The sequence below is a fragment of the Saccoglossus kowalevskii genome, chromosome 20 (genome assembly GCF_978046115.1).
Source record: "Saccoglossus kowalevskii chromosome 20, keSacKowa6.1, whole genome shotgun sequence".
Lineage (NCBI taxonomy): Eukaryota > Metazoa > Hemichordata > Enteropneusta > Harrimaniidae > Saccoglossus > Saccoglossus kowalevskii.
This window is the reverse complement of record NC_140660.1, coordinates 6,563,777-6,576,904: the sequence shown is the minus strand read 5'-3', so window position 1 is coordinate 6,576,904 and position 13,128 is coordinate 6,563,777. Positions and strand designations below refer to the sequence as shown.

Genomic DNA, 13,128 nt, shown 5'->3' with positions numbered 1-13,128 from the left:
ATAAAAGGTAAGGTTTACCAGAAACGCACCATTTTTTTAGTTCCACTGTTCAGCTTATCATATGAGTGATTGTTTCGGCGGCGGCCATGTTAACTTTTTACTTTTTTGATTTCTTGAAAACTACAAATCTGATTGCTTTGATACTTTGTGTACATGTACCTCGTGTATACCTCTCTTAGATTCGTCCATTACATGATGGTATCTTTAATTCTCTAATTTTAGTGAATATTTCTGTCCGTTTTGGTAAAAAAATGATATTTTCAACTTCTTGTTGAATACCACAAATCTGATTACTTTGATATTACACATATAGGTACCTCAAGTGGACCTCTTTCAGATATCTTCAATTCTCTAAAAATGTTGATGAATATTTTTGGTAAAACAGTAAGTTTGATTGCTTTGATACTATACATATTGTTCATTTTCTAATGATATCTTCAGCTCTTTAATAGTAATGTACATTGCTAACAGCGGAGCTATCTCAGCCGTCAGGCTGCTTGTTTTATTAAGCTTTAGGAGGGTGGTGGGATCCATGTAGTGTATAAAAATTCATATTGAGAGAGAGACTACTAGTGATAGAATATTTTATTTTGTTGACTAAAAAAGCAACCACATTTTATAGTGTTAACTAAATTCAAATTAAATTATTCAAATTAGATAAAATGAGACAAGATCAGTTTGTCATTTGACAAAATAAGCCAATCATGAGACAAGATCAGTTTGTCATGTGACAAAATGAGCCAATCATGATACAAGATCAGTTTGTCATGTGACAAAATGAGCCAATCATGAGACAAGATCAGTTTGTCATGTGAAAAGTTATCCCAATGATATAAAAAGATGAACTAATCATGTGACAAGATGAGCCAATCAGATAGCATCTTATTAAAACAAGATTATTATCCAATCATATAGCAGCTTATTTAAACAAACATGAGTATGGCCCAATTAATCAGTCTGTAATAAAAGATATGGTTAGGATTGGTCAGTGCAACATGTCAGCAGTGTCAGTTTGTACTAAGGAATATGATTGGTTGATGTTACATGTCAGTTTGTAATAACGAATATGATTGGTCAGTTACACAATCTGTAATTTTTGTAAAATATAGAAAGGTATGAATGAGGTATTATGATAAAAACAAAAACTATAAAAAACATAAACAGATAGACAGTAATAAAAGCAATAAAGTAACTAAACAAAATATTTTATATAAGTAAGGCCAAAAAAATAACTGATTTGTTTCTTGTTTCACAGGGGTTTCACAAATGCATTTAATAGCAGGCCATCATCCTGTAACAACAGGCCAACGAATAAAATAAAAAGGATCTCGGCAGAAAGTAGACGGTCAATTTGGGCTTGTAGTCAGCTATATGGCCGTCGATCGGCTCTTAAATGAAATCCCTGATACATTTTGTTCAAAATTGGCTGCTCATGTCTTTTTCTCTTCTGGTTTCTGCTAAAATGTTGTAATAAAATAGCACAAAAAAAGAAAAAAGTTAATATACACACAATTTTTCAGAAACAAAAACAAATCTTTTTTTTTCAGCCTAAAAAGTAATTCATGAAAATCACAATTCTTCTTTTTTCGATTTACTCATCTTCTCTTCTTTCGAGTTTTCCTCTTTTTTATCATCCTTCTTTTTTTTCTTTTTTTTACTTTTCTTTTTTTGTTCCGTTTTGTTGTCTTTCTTCGATTCCTTCTTATCCTTGGCATCAAGGTGTTTTCCCGGAAAGCTTTGATTCTCGAACGTCACTTCTTCGCATCGTTCTTGGTCAATCAGGAAATTTTTAATGTCTACCGCAGTACTACCGTCTTTGAGTACGAGTATTGCGCGATTGTCCTCTATCATGTACCTTCAGAAGAAAAAAAAAGAATTTTTTTTAACTATATTTATATTTTTTAAATTTAAAACAGAAATAATCCCTTAAATAATGGGTTTGACTGTGTCTCAACCATTATTTCTTATGTCCAGTCCTTACTCTGTTATCTGCAATAATGGGCATTGCCATGTAAACAAATTATTGAATATAATATTTTTTTAATTTATGCATGAATTTAATTAGAAAGACAATAATGCACAATTATCTATAGGGTATGCTTTCAAGTTATGCCCCAGAATGTGGATACCAAATATTGAAGTTATGCCCCAGAATGTGGATACCAAATACTGAAGTTATGCCCCAGAATGCGGATACCAAATATTGAAGTTATGCCCCAGAATGCGGATACCAAGTATTGAAGTTATGCCCCAGAATATGGATACCAAAAAATTGAAGTTATGCCCCAGAATGTGGATACCAAATATTGAAGTTATGCCCCAGAATGTGGATACCAAATATTGAAGTTATGCCCCAGAATGTGGATACCAAATATTGAAGTTATACCCCAGAATGTGGATACAAAATATTGAAGTTATACCCCAGAATGTGGATACAAAATATTGAAGTTATGCCCCAGAATGTGGATACCAAATATTGAAGTTATGCCCCAGAATGTGGATACCAAAAATTGAAGTTATGCCCCAGAATGCGGATAACAAATATTGAAGTTATGCCCCAGAATGCGGATACCAAATATTGAAGTTATGCCCCAGAATGTGGATACCAAATATTGAAATATTGTTTTATGCTGGAAAAAAGTAAAATGATGAAAATGCAATAATTATTCTTCAGTTTTTAATTTTGCTATTTTTTCTGATACGTAAAATCTTGAGGCATGTGACGTGCAGGTTTCAAAATGACAAGAAGGAAAACCTATTTTTTTGGTGTAAATTAAGGATTTAATAGGTGATTTTCCGTTCAACTGCGAGATCTCGTGAGTTGCATGAAAGACACGCGTCGAACGATTTGATTTTGAACTCGAATTTCTTTATTTCGTAGCTCACATCGACCGGCCGATCTTTGACAGGGGAATATTGCATTTGAATACCCTTACTTCATTGAAATTGCCTATCATCAAATGTATACAGCACATTATTAAGCATGGAAATATTCCCCAAAATACTTCTGCGTTTGTCGAATCCCACGCGATGTTTGACGCCACTATGCTGCTATGACCGTTGTTTGTCCTGTTTTTATGTTCGATTTCATGCATAACGCGTGATTCTCGCAGTGAACGGAAAATGGTCAATTTCTACTTGCCTTGTCATTTCATAATGGGCATTAAATAACTGACTCTGCCACATTAGAGTGATTTCGTCAGCTTCTTTACGTGATGGATTACCAGACACAGTAACGAACATCATCAACGTCCGGCCTTTCTTGGTAACCTTGACGATGTCTTCTGGTTCTTTACCAGTCAATTCATTGATGTCAAACTGCGCTTGTGGACGTAAATGTTCTGGTAAATCATCGGGATCCGTTTCATCCTCTCCTTCCTACAAGATATAAGCTACGTCAGAGAACGTTCTATGTTGCTAAAATGCACAGCACCGTACCATATATTTCTATGGTCTCTTCGCAAGCTGCTGTGAAACGCCGGTCGAAGAGCCGGTGAAAATAGCTCAACTTAAAAAAAACTGCACAAACTCAATTTTGAGACAATCCGGAACAACCAAATGTACATATGTTGCACATGTAGAGGTAATCTAGACATACAAACTACTGGAAAATACTTTATTTTCACATGAAATTTATTATTCGCTGAATGAAAGGGATGGTTCAGTGAAAATAATCCAACAAATATAATTTTTTTCGTACATTTTCCCGAATCAAAAATCAGTGAAAATAAACTCTACACAAAAACACCAAAAATTCTTTTCAACAAAAAATTAATTCCTGTAAAAATAAAGTATTAAAAGAGCAGTGGGTGCAGCATAAATGAATGGCATAACTGAAGAAACCGTGTAGCAGTCATATCAATATGTATTCATCCATTTCAACGGAAGTTACTCAGGAATACATTTGATATTTTAGTTCTGTTATTTATACTCTAAAACATGTAAAATTTCGCTGATAAATAAATTGCGCTAAATTAAAGTGAGAGGGTCGTCCCAAGTGATAACAACACACGCTAAAAACGCAAGGGCTCGTGGGTAGACATTTGTTTGTAAACAATGACACGCTATGGTCATCTGACGCATGCGCAGGTGACGACTCCCCTGCTTTAAATCTATGTGAACATATAAAATAGATTAGAACTCATTGTTTCTCAGCCATTTTTGTGAACCTAAGACCCAGTTAAATTGCTCAAAATAACAAAATAATGAAATCAAATGCCAGTGAAAAATAAATGAATTTATATCATAGAACATTTTTTCTCGACACAGACATAGTTTCAGTCCTATTCACAGTGTTATTTGTGGTATTGAAAAAGTTTGTTATTACCACACAGACTGTGATGTGGCATGATTGATGCAAGCGAGGCAGCCTTGTGATTGGATGTAATTTTTTTTGGAATTTGTGACTGCTACAAATTTTGTGAATTTCACCATCCTAAAGAGAATTATTAATTGAAAGTAAAAAAGTGTATGATCCAAACATAATTAAAAAGTATAGCCAGTATGGAACAGAGATGAGAACCAGGATTTCTGTTACACCTATTTGCCAAGGACTAAATTTAGTGATAAGTGGCTAACCAGAAACAAAAATGACTGAATAATTTACCAAATTACTTGTACATTGTAGGTAGGAAATTCAAGACAAAACACAGACTTGATGATTAAACAAAATTCAACGTAGAGGATCCTGGAATTTCATTAACAGATGCAAACATATGCCCAAATGCTTGAAATTACCAAAAAAAATTGTTTTTATTTCACGAAAGACGAAGTTTTGCAAGGGGGCAAAAATACTATGAAACTCCAACAATTGTATCAGCAACAACTGCAATATTTTTTTGTCTTTACAAATACCAGCAAATAACAAAATTGCCAAAATCCCTGGCAGCGAAAAATTTAAAATGCTTACAGTTGTTTGTGAATCAAATTTGTCAAAATTTTGATAAATTTGGCTTAAATTTTTTTTTTCTTCTTCCACCTGAAATGTTATAAACAGTTAAATAGAAATACAGAAGTTTTGGTTCAAAAAATGAATGGAAATTTCATCACCGCTTCTTACATGAATGCTGGTTAAAAAATGTAAATGCATTTACATCGGATTTTAGTTATTTTTACATAATCTTTTTCCACACCACAATAATTCATGTACTGTAATCTGCTTTTATCTTCAACTATATTTTTTATTTTATATTTTTTTTTTTTATATTCCCTGGCAATTCAGCAGCCTGACGAGAAAATGTTTACATTTAGATATTAGTACCGGTAGTGTCAAAAACAGAAATTAAAGTCCACATTTTTTTTCCAAAATTTTCACCAAGACTAGTAGCTAGTAGGAAATTATGTCCATTTCGTCCAAAAATTATCAACAAAATCAGCAGCCTGGCGGTCACATTTAGATATTAGTAGTATCAATTCACCTTTGTGTAACTTTTTTTTGTCACCAATTTCAACTTTTGTTACAAACAGAAATTAAAACCTGCATGTTTTATTTCATATTTTTTCCAAATTTTGACCAAGACTTGTAGCCAACAGAAAAATATGTCTATTTGGTTCAAAATTATGAACAAAATTACCCCAAAATCCTAAAAATATGCAAAATATTGGAACAAAATGTTGATGAGAAAAATTCTCCTTCACTCCAAAGCCAATTATCACTCTCTGTGAAGATATTTTAATTGCATAGCTCTCTCTAATCACTAACATTACTGTGTTCGGAAAAGCCAGTTTTAGCTCCAAGACAATTTTCAAATGACAATGTCTACCATTACCATTTTTAGTTCAACAATACCAGAAAACTAAAACTCACTAATAATTCAATCACTGTAAAAATTATAATTATTCTAATTAATGGATGGAAAATTGTCATTCTGAAAGGATTCCCATCCCATACAATTTCCACGCCCTTAAATCCACCCATCTCTAAAGCCGAATTGATGTACCATGACAAGATGCTTTACTGCAATCTGTAAACCGTTTAATTTTCACTGAAAACAATTTGTGGGATTCCAGAATTTTATGAAATTCATGAAAACAAAATTTCACAAAAGTCACTATGTATCGTATGATTGTACTGTTAAAGGATTAATTATTCAGATTTAATTAATTTGCCAGTGTATACTCTATTTCTACAATGTTAGTACTGTTACAATTTAAGTTAACTTTTGAATTCTGCAATTAAATCTGTATTAGAAGCCGCATCCCTTATAGAAGTCGCACCCATTTTTTTTTCAAACAATTGAGAACGAAAAAATGACAATTTCTTATATATGTTCTAATAGAAACCGCTTCACCTCTGTTGCATTTTATCATTTTAATAGAAACAGATGGAAAATTAATAAGAACTATCGTCAAAGTAACTATTATTCATGTGATTTCCGAATATATAAATAGATAGATTTATACTAATAGTTTATGAATTCATTAACAGATGTCCTACCCTCTTTTTCGCAGCCCACGGGTATAGCACGCAACTCGTCTCGACCAATCACGTTTCGACACAACATACTTAAAGAGTTTTATCTCTAAATTGCAGTAACATATTTCGTTTTAATTTTCGATTTGCAGTTGAAATTTGTGTATATTGAATCTATTTAAAGGAATCGACAGTGTTGGTTCTGTTGAGGTATCACACTGTCGTCTGCTACGACTAGTATAAGTTGCAGAATTTGTTCACCCACCTCCCATTGATCGAAGAGTCTTTCTACGTCTGCATCTGTGTAATCGCGTACGTCTTTCTTTTTCCATTCGTTAGTCCGCTCTCCTGGTCGGGGCTTTTTCTCTACCTCTTCGTCGTCTTCCTCCTCATCCGTGTCCACAGATCCGACGCTTATCAGCATCGTAATGCATAGCACGAGAAATAAAACTCTGCGTCGACGACTGCCACCAACCTCCACACACGCTGCCATGTTGATGTTTGTGAACCCGGAAATGTGAGGTCACCTTATTATAAAATATTGCTCGTAGGTGAAAACGTAAGTTGTATCCCTACGCCGGGCGGAAATTTGAGTTTTAAGACACTATTCAAAGTAACCTGACAAATATTCCCTTTTCTTTAAAGGGATTCGGTGCTACAATTATTTTAATCTGTATCTGTCATTTTCTCTCAACAAATTGTCGCCACATTACGAAACATGTCAGAAAATAGAACTATTTTCTGTCCGGGGATCTGACGTCGAGCAGAGTACAGACAGCTCCGCCAGGCGCATGGAACAACGATTTCAATTGGTCAATTATTTTATATATTATTACAGTAGCCCAATAAACGAAAGCGTCTTAAACACGGCAAACAGTCATCATTATTTTTTAATTTGTAGTTTTCTACAATTCGTTGATGCTATGTATGAAATTATTAACGTGAAAAAGGAAAACAACTGAGAAATATGAAAAAGGTTAATTATAACATTCAGATTTTGTATTTTTTTTTAGAAAAAAGCTTGTGTAAATATTTATTCGTCCAGAGGGAGTCGTTGTATTTCATATGCAAATAGTGGCGGTCTGTGAACTGTTAATATGGACCACACCCACTCAGTGCCCTTATTTCAGTTTGTGGCGTCTTATTTAGATGAAAAATCACGCGAATAGTCTGGTGAAATTCTCAATAATATCGCGGATGATCGACGACCTCGTTTGAGCCGTGGTTTCTACTTAATCTGTGTAAGTGAATTCACTCCATTCATAAAACTGATATTGGTACTGAGGTCAACTTGCCTTTCTGCGGTCAAAGTTTATCGACGACTTCCTCTTTGAATCACTTCACCAAGCCCCCTTTGCTAGGCTGGATGCCCGTGCTGTGCTGTTTATCGCCGGTCTCGTCGCTTCGCGCGGTTGATCGGCGGATTTACGGTGTCGGTGATTTGGTAAATATTTATCAATTGCGATGTCATTCCTCGTAGTGGGGAGTTTAGAAAACGCGGCCTTCAACACAGTGGTCGCCGATGCATCGAGTCGTGTTGTCATCGCTTGCAGTTTCGACGCAAGCCGGTTGATGGAATGGCCGTGTCCGCTAACGACACTGTTTTATCTTTAGCCGTTTGCTGCGACGTCTGCGCTTCAAAAATGCAAGCTGTGGTCGATCTACTGCTATTAACCAGCGACTTGCGGCCGGTGAATACAGAAAGTTTATCAGTGTTTGGAGAATCGTACGCCAAATGTCGAGATACGATCATTGCTCGAACGAAAGGCTTGTCCGTTCTGACACGAGACATTCTACAACAGATGAGCTCCGGAAGATACAACGATGTACAACTGAGTCTCCGAGAAATATGCGAACTTGTTGTGAGTTTGACGGAATGTTCGGCTCATGCGGCCTACCTCGCTGCGACGACAGAAATGTCATCCATCAAGTCTATTCCCGGAATAGTAGATAAATACAAAGTCTCCCGTGCAAAATTTGACATCGAAAACTGTTGTAATCGTATCCAGCACACTCCAATAACTGAATTGTCACCGCAGCTAATTGTGGAAATATCGGATGAAATTAGAAAAAATCTACATATTTTATCTCAGGCATGTATGTTAGCATCTGACACTAGCGAGGACCCGTTTCACAAAGAGCAGTTCAAACTTTGCGTAAAAAGTATGACGGCATGCGCCATGGCCTTGTTTTCTACTGTTAAACGCTATAAGAACACTTTGGATGAAAGAAATCGATTACGATGTGTTGTGTTTTCACGACCCCTTGTCCAAGCCTGCCAATCGCTTGTGGATTATGCGACGGAATCCGAGCATCTCGGGTCACCCGCTAAACTTTCAGAGGAAGGGAAAAACGTTCAGACTGCCGTATTGGGTGGATGTATGAGTGTGGTCAGCCCGTGTGTACAGCTCTGTCTGTGTGTGCAGTCATTAGCCCAGGATCCTAACAATACCGACCACCAGCGCAGGATTATTTCATGCAGTTCTGCCATTGCCGATGGATCTACTCTTCTCTCACAAGCACTGAGACTGAAATCCTCCCCTAGAACATCATATGCTGGCCCGTCATAGCATTGGAATAAGGTCCTAATCAGGCCGAACCATTCACGAAATAGGGGTTTCACTTTTAATTAAACTGATTACTTCTTCATGTTGTTGAATAATAACGTTTTACTTTCGATAGTACCTTAACAAACCCTGTGTACCCCATTAGACAGTAACGCCAGTCCATGCCAAAGTCATGTGACCATATTGTTATGTCGGGTCTTTGCCAAAGTTGTTTGTTTGACCTATGACCCTGAATATTCAGTATTTTTTACTAGATCGTTAAGTATATTGTGTTTAATTATAACAGGTCCGAATAATTTTCCTGCTGTGTTGGAATGTCAAATTACAATAATTAAAATACAAATATATTATTTATGTCTGTTTTGTTTGCATCGTCTTGCAATGTACTGTGAAGGAAGTAAATAATTACTGGATTTAATATTAGCAGATATGATGTTGCACGGATATTTACTAGGTATTTAAAGCGAGAAGGCTGCCACCTGCGCACGCGCGAGAATTGAGTCCGAATCGATGATAACAACACACGCTAAAAACGCAAAGGCTCATGGGTAGACGCTTGTTTGTAAACAATCACACACTATGGCCATCTGACGCATACGGACTCCCCAGCTTTAAATTCTGGCAGTGATTTGTTAAGGAAACAATACATCCAAATTTGTATATTTTCAGGGTTTTTAATTTCACTATCCACAAAATACTGTAAACCTCTGAATTTTCGCTTCAAGGAATTTTTCGCAATTTACCGACTTTCAGGCATATGTGTAGATAAAATTTCGCAAAGGTCGTTGACATTCAAAGTGTTATCACCTCAGAGAAATTTTCTCTCCCACAAATTTGAGAAAATTTATCACTCTTGAAATTAAAATGGTTTGCAGTAATACAAATTTACACACAGTGAATAACACTAAGACAATATACCTTAAATATCGGTATACCCTTTGAAAACCATAATTTTTCTCACCAAAATTTTGATGCAATATTTTAGGGATTTTTTGGTAATTTTAGTGATAATTTTAAACCACAATTTTCTACTGGCTACACGCTTGATTAAAATTTGAAAATAAAATTTGAAAATAAAATTTGAAAATATAAAATAATGTAGGTTTCAATTTTTGTTTGTGACAAAAGTTGCATTTTGCATTCCAAATGTTAGACCTCAAAGTACACTTTGTTACAAATTAAAAACACATACAAATTTGTCCTTATTTTTCTTCGAAAATTTTGATTGTGACAATAGTTTATGCCAGAATTAGCAAAGAAAAAATAAATGAATACATAAAAATATTGACTATCCCCCATCGTGGCAATTTATTGTTTTATATGACAGTTGTCTTTGTCTGGGCCAGAAAAAAAAATAATGAATATTTATTTAGCAGATTAAAAGATGATTTAAAGAAGATCTAACAAAATTGAAGTTTATGTCACGTTTGTCATTATTATACGTTCATACAATCAAGAATACCAAAAATAACAAAAAAATGGAGTCACCAAAAAATTGAAAAAAAAAATCATATTTATTTATATCTAAAAATTTTGCTCTGTGACAAGGAATGAAAAAGTCGTAAACTAATATTGATATGAAATCTAACATTCATGAAATCATGAAATTGACATATAATTTAATGAGTTTCCAGGGTTATACTAGTTTCCATTGTACAATCTCCCATAATGCAATGCATATATGTGCAGTAACATGCTCAGTGGTTAAAAATTTGAAGTTATCTCCCATAATGCATTGCGTATATGTGCAGTAACTTGCTTAGTGGTTCAAAATTTGAAGTTATCTCCCATAATGCATTTCATATATGTGCGGTAACATGCTGAGTGGTGCAAATTTTGAATTCAGCTCAAACTACCTCAAATTTGGATAAAAATTGTTTCTCATAAATTTTCCAAATTTGTAGATACATGTAACAATAAAGTCAAATTGGAAGCTTTAAAATGTACAGTGTGGTGACAAACAGTGCCTAGACAGCTGGACCATTATATGTAAACAGTGCCTAGATAGCTGGACTATTATGTGTAAACAGTGCCTAGATAGCTGGTCCATTATGTATAAACAGTGCCTAGAGAGCTGGACTATTATGTGTAAACAGTGCCTAGATAGCTGAACCATTATGTGTAAACATTGCCTAGAATGATGGACTATTATGTGTAAACAGTGCCTAGATAGCTGGACTATTATGTGTAAACAGTGCCTAGATAGCTGGACCATTATGTGTAAACAGTGTAGACAGCTGGACCATTATATGTAAACAGTGCCTAGACAGCTGGACCATTATATGTAAACAGTGCCTAGATAGCTGGACCATTATGTGTAAACAGTGTAGACAGCTGGACCATTATATGTAAACAGTGCCTAGATAGCTGGACCATTATATGTAAACAGTGCCTAGATAGCTGGACCATTATGTGTAAACAGTGTAGATAGCTGGACTATTATAAGTAAACAGTGCCTAGATAGCTGGACTATTATATGTAAACAGTGTAGATAGCTGGACTATTATGTGTAAACAGTGCCTAGATAGCTGGACCATTATATGTAAACAGTGCCTAGATAGCTGGACTATTATGTGTAAACAGTGCCTAGACAGCTGGACCATTATATGTAAACAGTGCCTAGATAGCTGGACTATTATATGTAAACAGTGTAGATAGCTGGACTATTATATGTAAACAGTGCCTAGATAGCTGGACTATTATATGTAAACAGTGTAGATAGCTGGACTATTATGTGTAAACAGTGCCTAGATAGCTGGACCATTATATGTAAACAGTGCCTAGATAGCTGGACTATTATGTGTAAACAGTGCCTAGACAGCTGGACCATTATATGTAAACAGTGCCTAGATAGCTGGACCATTATGTGTAAACAGTGTAGACAGCTGGACCATTATATGTAAACAGTGCCTAGATAGCTGGACCATTATATGTAAACAGTGCCTAGATAGCTGGACTATTATGTGTAAACAGTGTAGATAGCTGGACTATTATGTGTAAACAGTGTAGATAGCTGGACTATTATGTGTAAACAGTGTAGATAGCTGGACTATTATATGTAAACAGTGTAGATAGCTGGACTATTATATGTAAACAGTGTAGATAGCTGGACTATTATATGTAAACAGTGTAGATAGCTGGACTATTATATGTAAACAGTGTAGATAGCTGGACTATTATATGTAAACAGTGTAGATAGCTGGACTATTACATGTAAACAGTGTAGATAGCTGGACTATTATGTGTAAACAGTGTAGATAGCTGGACTATTATATGTAAACAGTGTAGATAGCTGGACTATTATATGTAAACAGTGTAGATAGCTGGACTATTACATGTAAACAGTGTAGATAGCTGGACTACTATATGTAAACAGTGTAGATAGCTGAACCATTATGTGTAAACAGTGCCTAGATAGCTGGACTATTATGTGTAAACAGTGCCTAGATAGCTGGACTATTATGTGTAAACAGTGCCTAGATAGCTGAACCATTATGTGTAAACATTGCCTAGATAGCTGAACCATTATGTGTAAACAGTGCCTAGATAGCTGGACCATTATGTGTAAACAGTGCCTAGATAGCTGGACTATTATGTGTAAACAGTGCCTAGATAGCTGGACTATTATGTGTAAACAGTGCCTAGATAGCTGGACCATTATCTGTAAACAGTGCCTAGATAGCTGAGTCATTATGTGTAAACAGTGCCTAGATAGCTGGACCATTATGTGTAAACAGTGCCTAGATAGCTGGACCATTATGTGTAAACAGTTCCTAAATAGCTGAAACATTATGTGTAAACAGTGCCTAGATAGCTGAACCATTGTGTGTAAACATTGCCTAGATAGCTGAACCATTATGTGTAAACAGTGCCTAGATAGCTGAACCATTATGTGTAAACATTGCCTAGATAGCTGAACCATTATGTGTAAACAGTGCCTAGATAGCTGAACCATTATGTGTAAACAGTGCCTAGATAGCTGAACCATTATGTGTAAACAGTACCTAGATAGCTGGACCATTATGTGTAAACAGTGCCTAGATAGCTGGACTATTATGTGTAAACAGTGCCTAGATAGCTGGACCATTATGTGTAAACAGTGCCTAGATAGCTGGACCATTATGTGTAAACAGTGCCTAGATAGCTGGA

General features: G+C 35.4%; 2 protein-coding genes across 2 annotated transcripts; one reads left to right on the top strand and one right to left on the bottom strand.

Moving 5' to 3' along the window:
• Positions 1-567: 567 nt before the first annotated feature.
• LOC100372638 (LDLR chaperone boca-like) lies at positions 568-6,933 on the bottom strand. Its single transcript, XM_006821825.3, has 3 exons — positions 6,678-6,933; positions 3,143-3,378; positions 568-1,855 (listed from the first exon to the last, which is right to left on the bottom strand). The coding sequence occupies exons 1-3, from the start codon at positions 6,903-6,905 to the stop codon at positions 1,570-1,572; spliced, it is 750 nt and encodes a 249-aa protein (XP_006821888.2). The 5' UTR covers positions 6,906-6,933; the 3' UTR covers positions 568-1,569.
• Positions 6,934-7,496: 563 nt separating this feature from the next.
• LOC100372490 (talin rod domain-containing protein 1-like) lies at positions 7,497-9,405 on the top strand. The gene has a single exon (XM_002739013.4). It carries the CDS (start codon positions 7,990-7,992, stop codon positions 8,980-8,982), a length of 993 nt encoding a protein of 330 aa, XP_002739059.1. The 5' UTR covers positions 7,497-7,989; the 3' UTR covers positions 8,983-9,405.
• Positions 9,406-13,128: the final 3,723 nt, after the last annotated feature.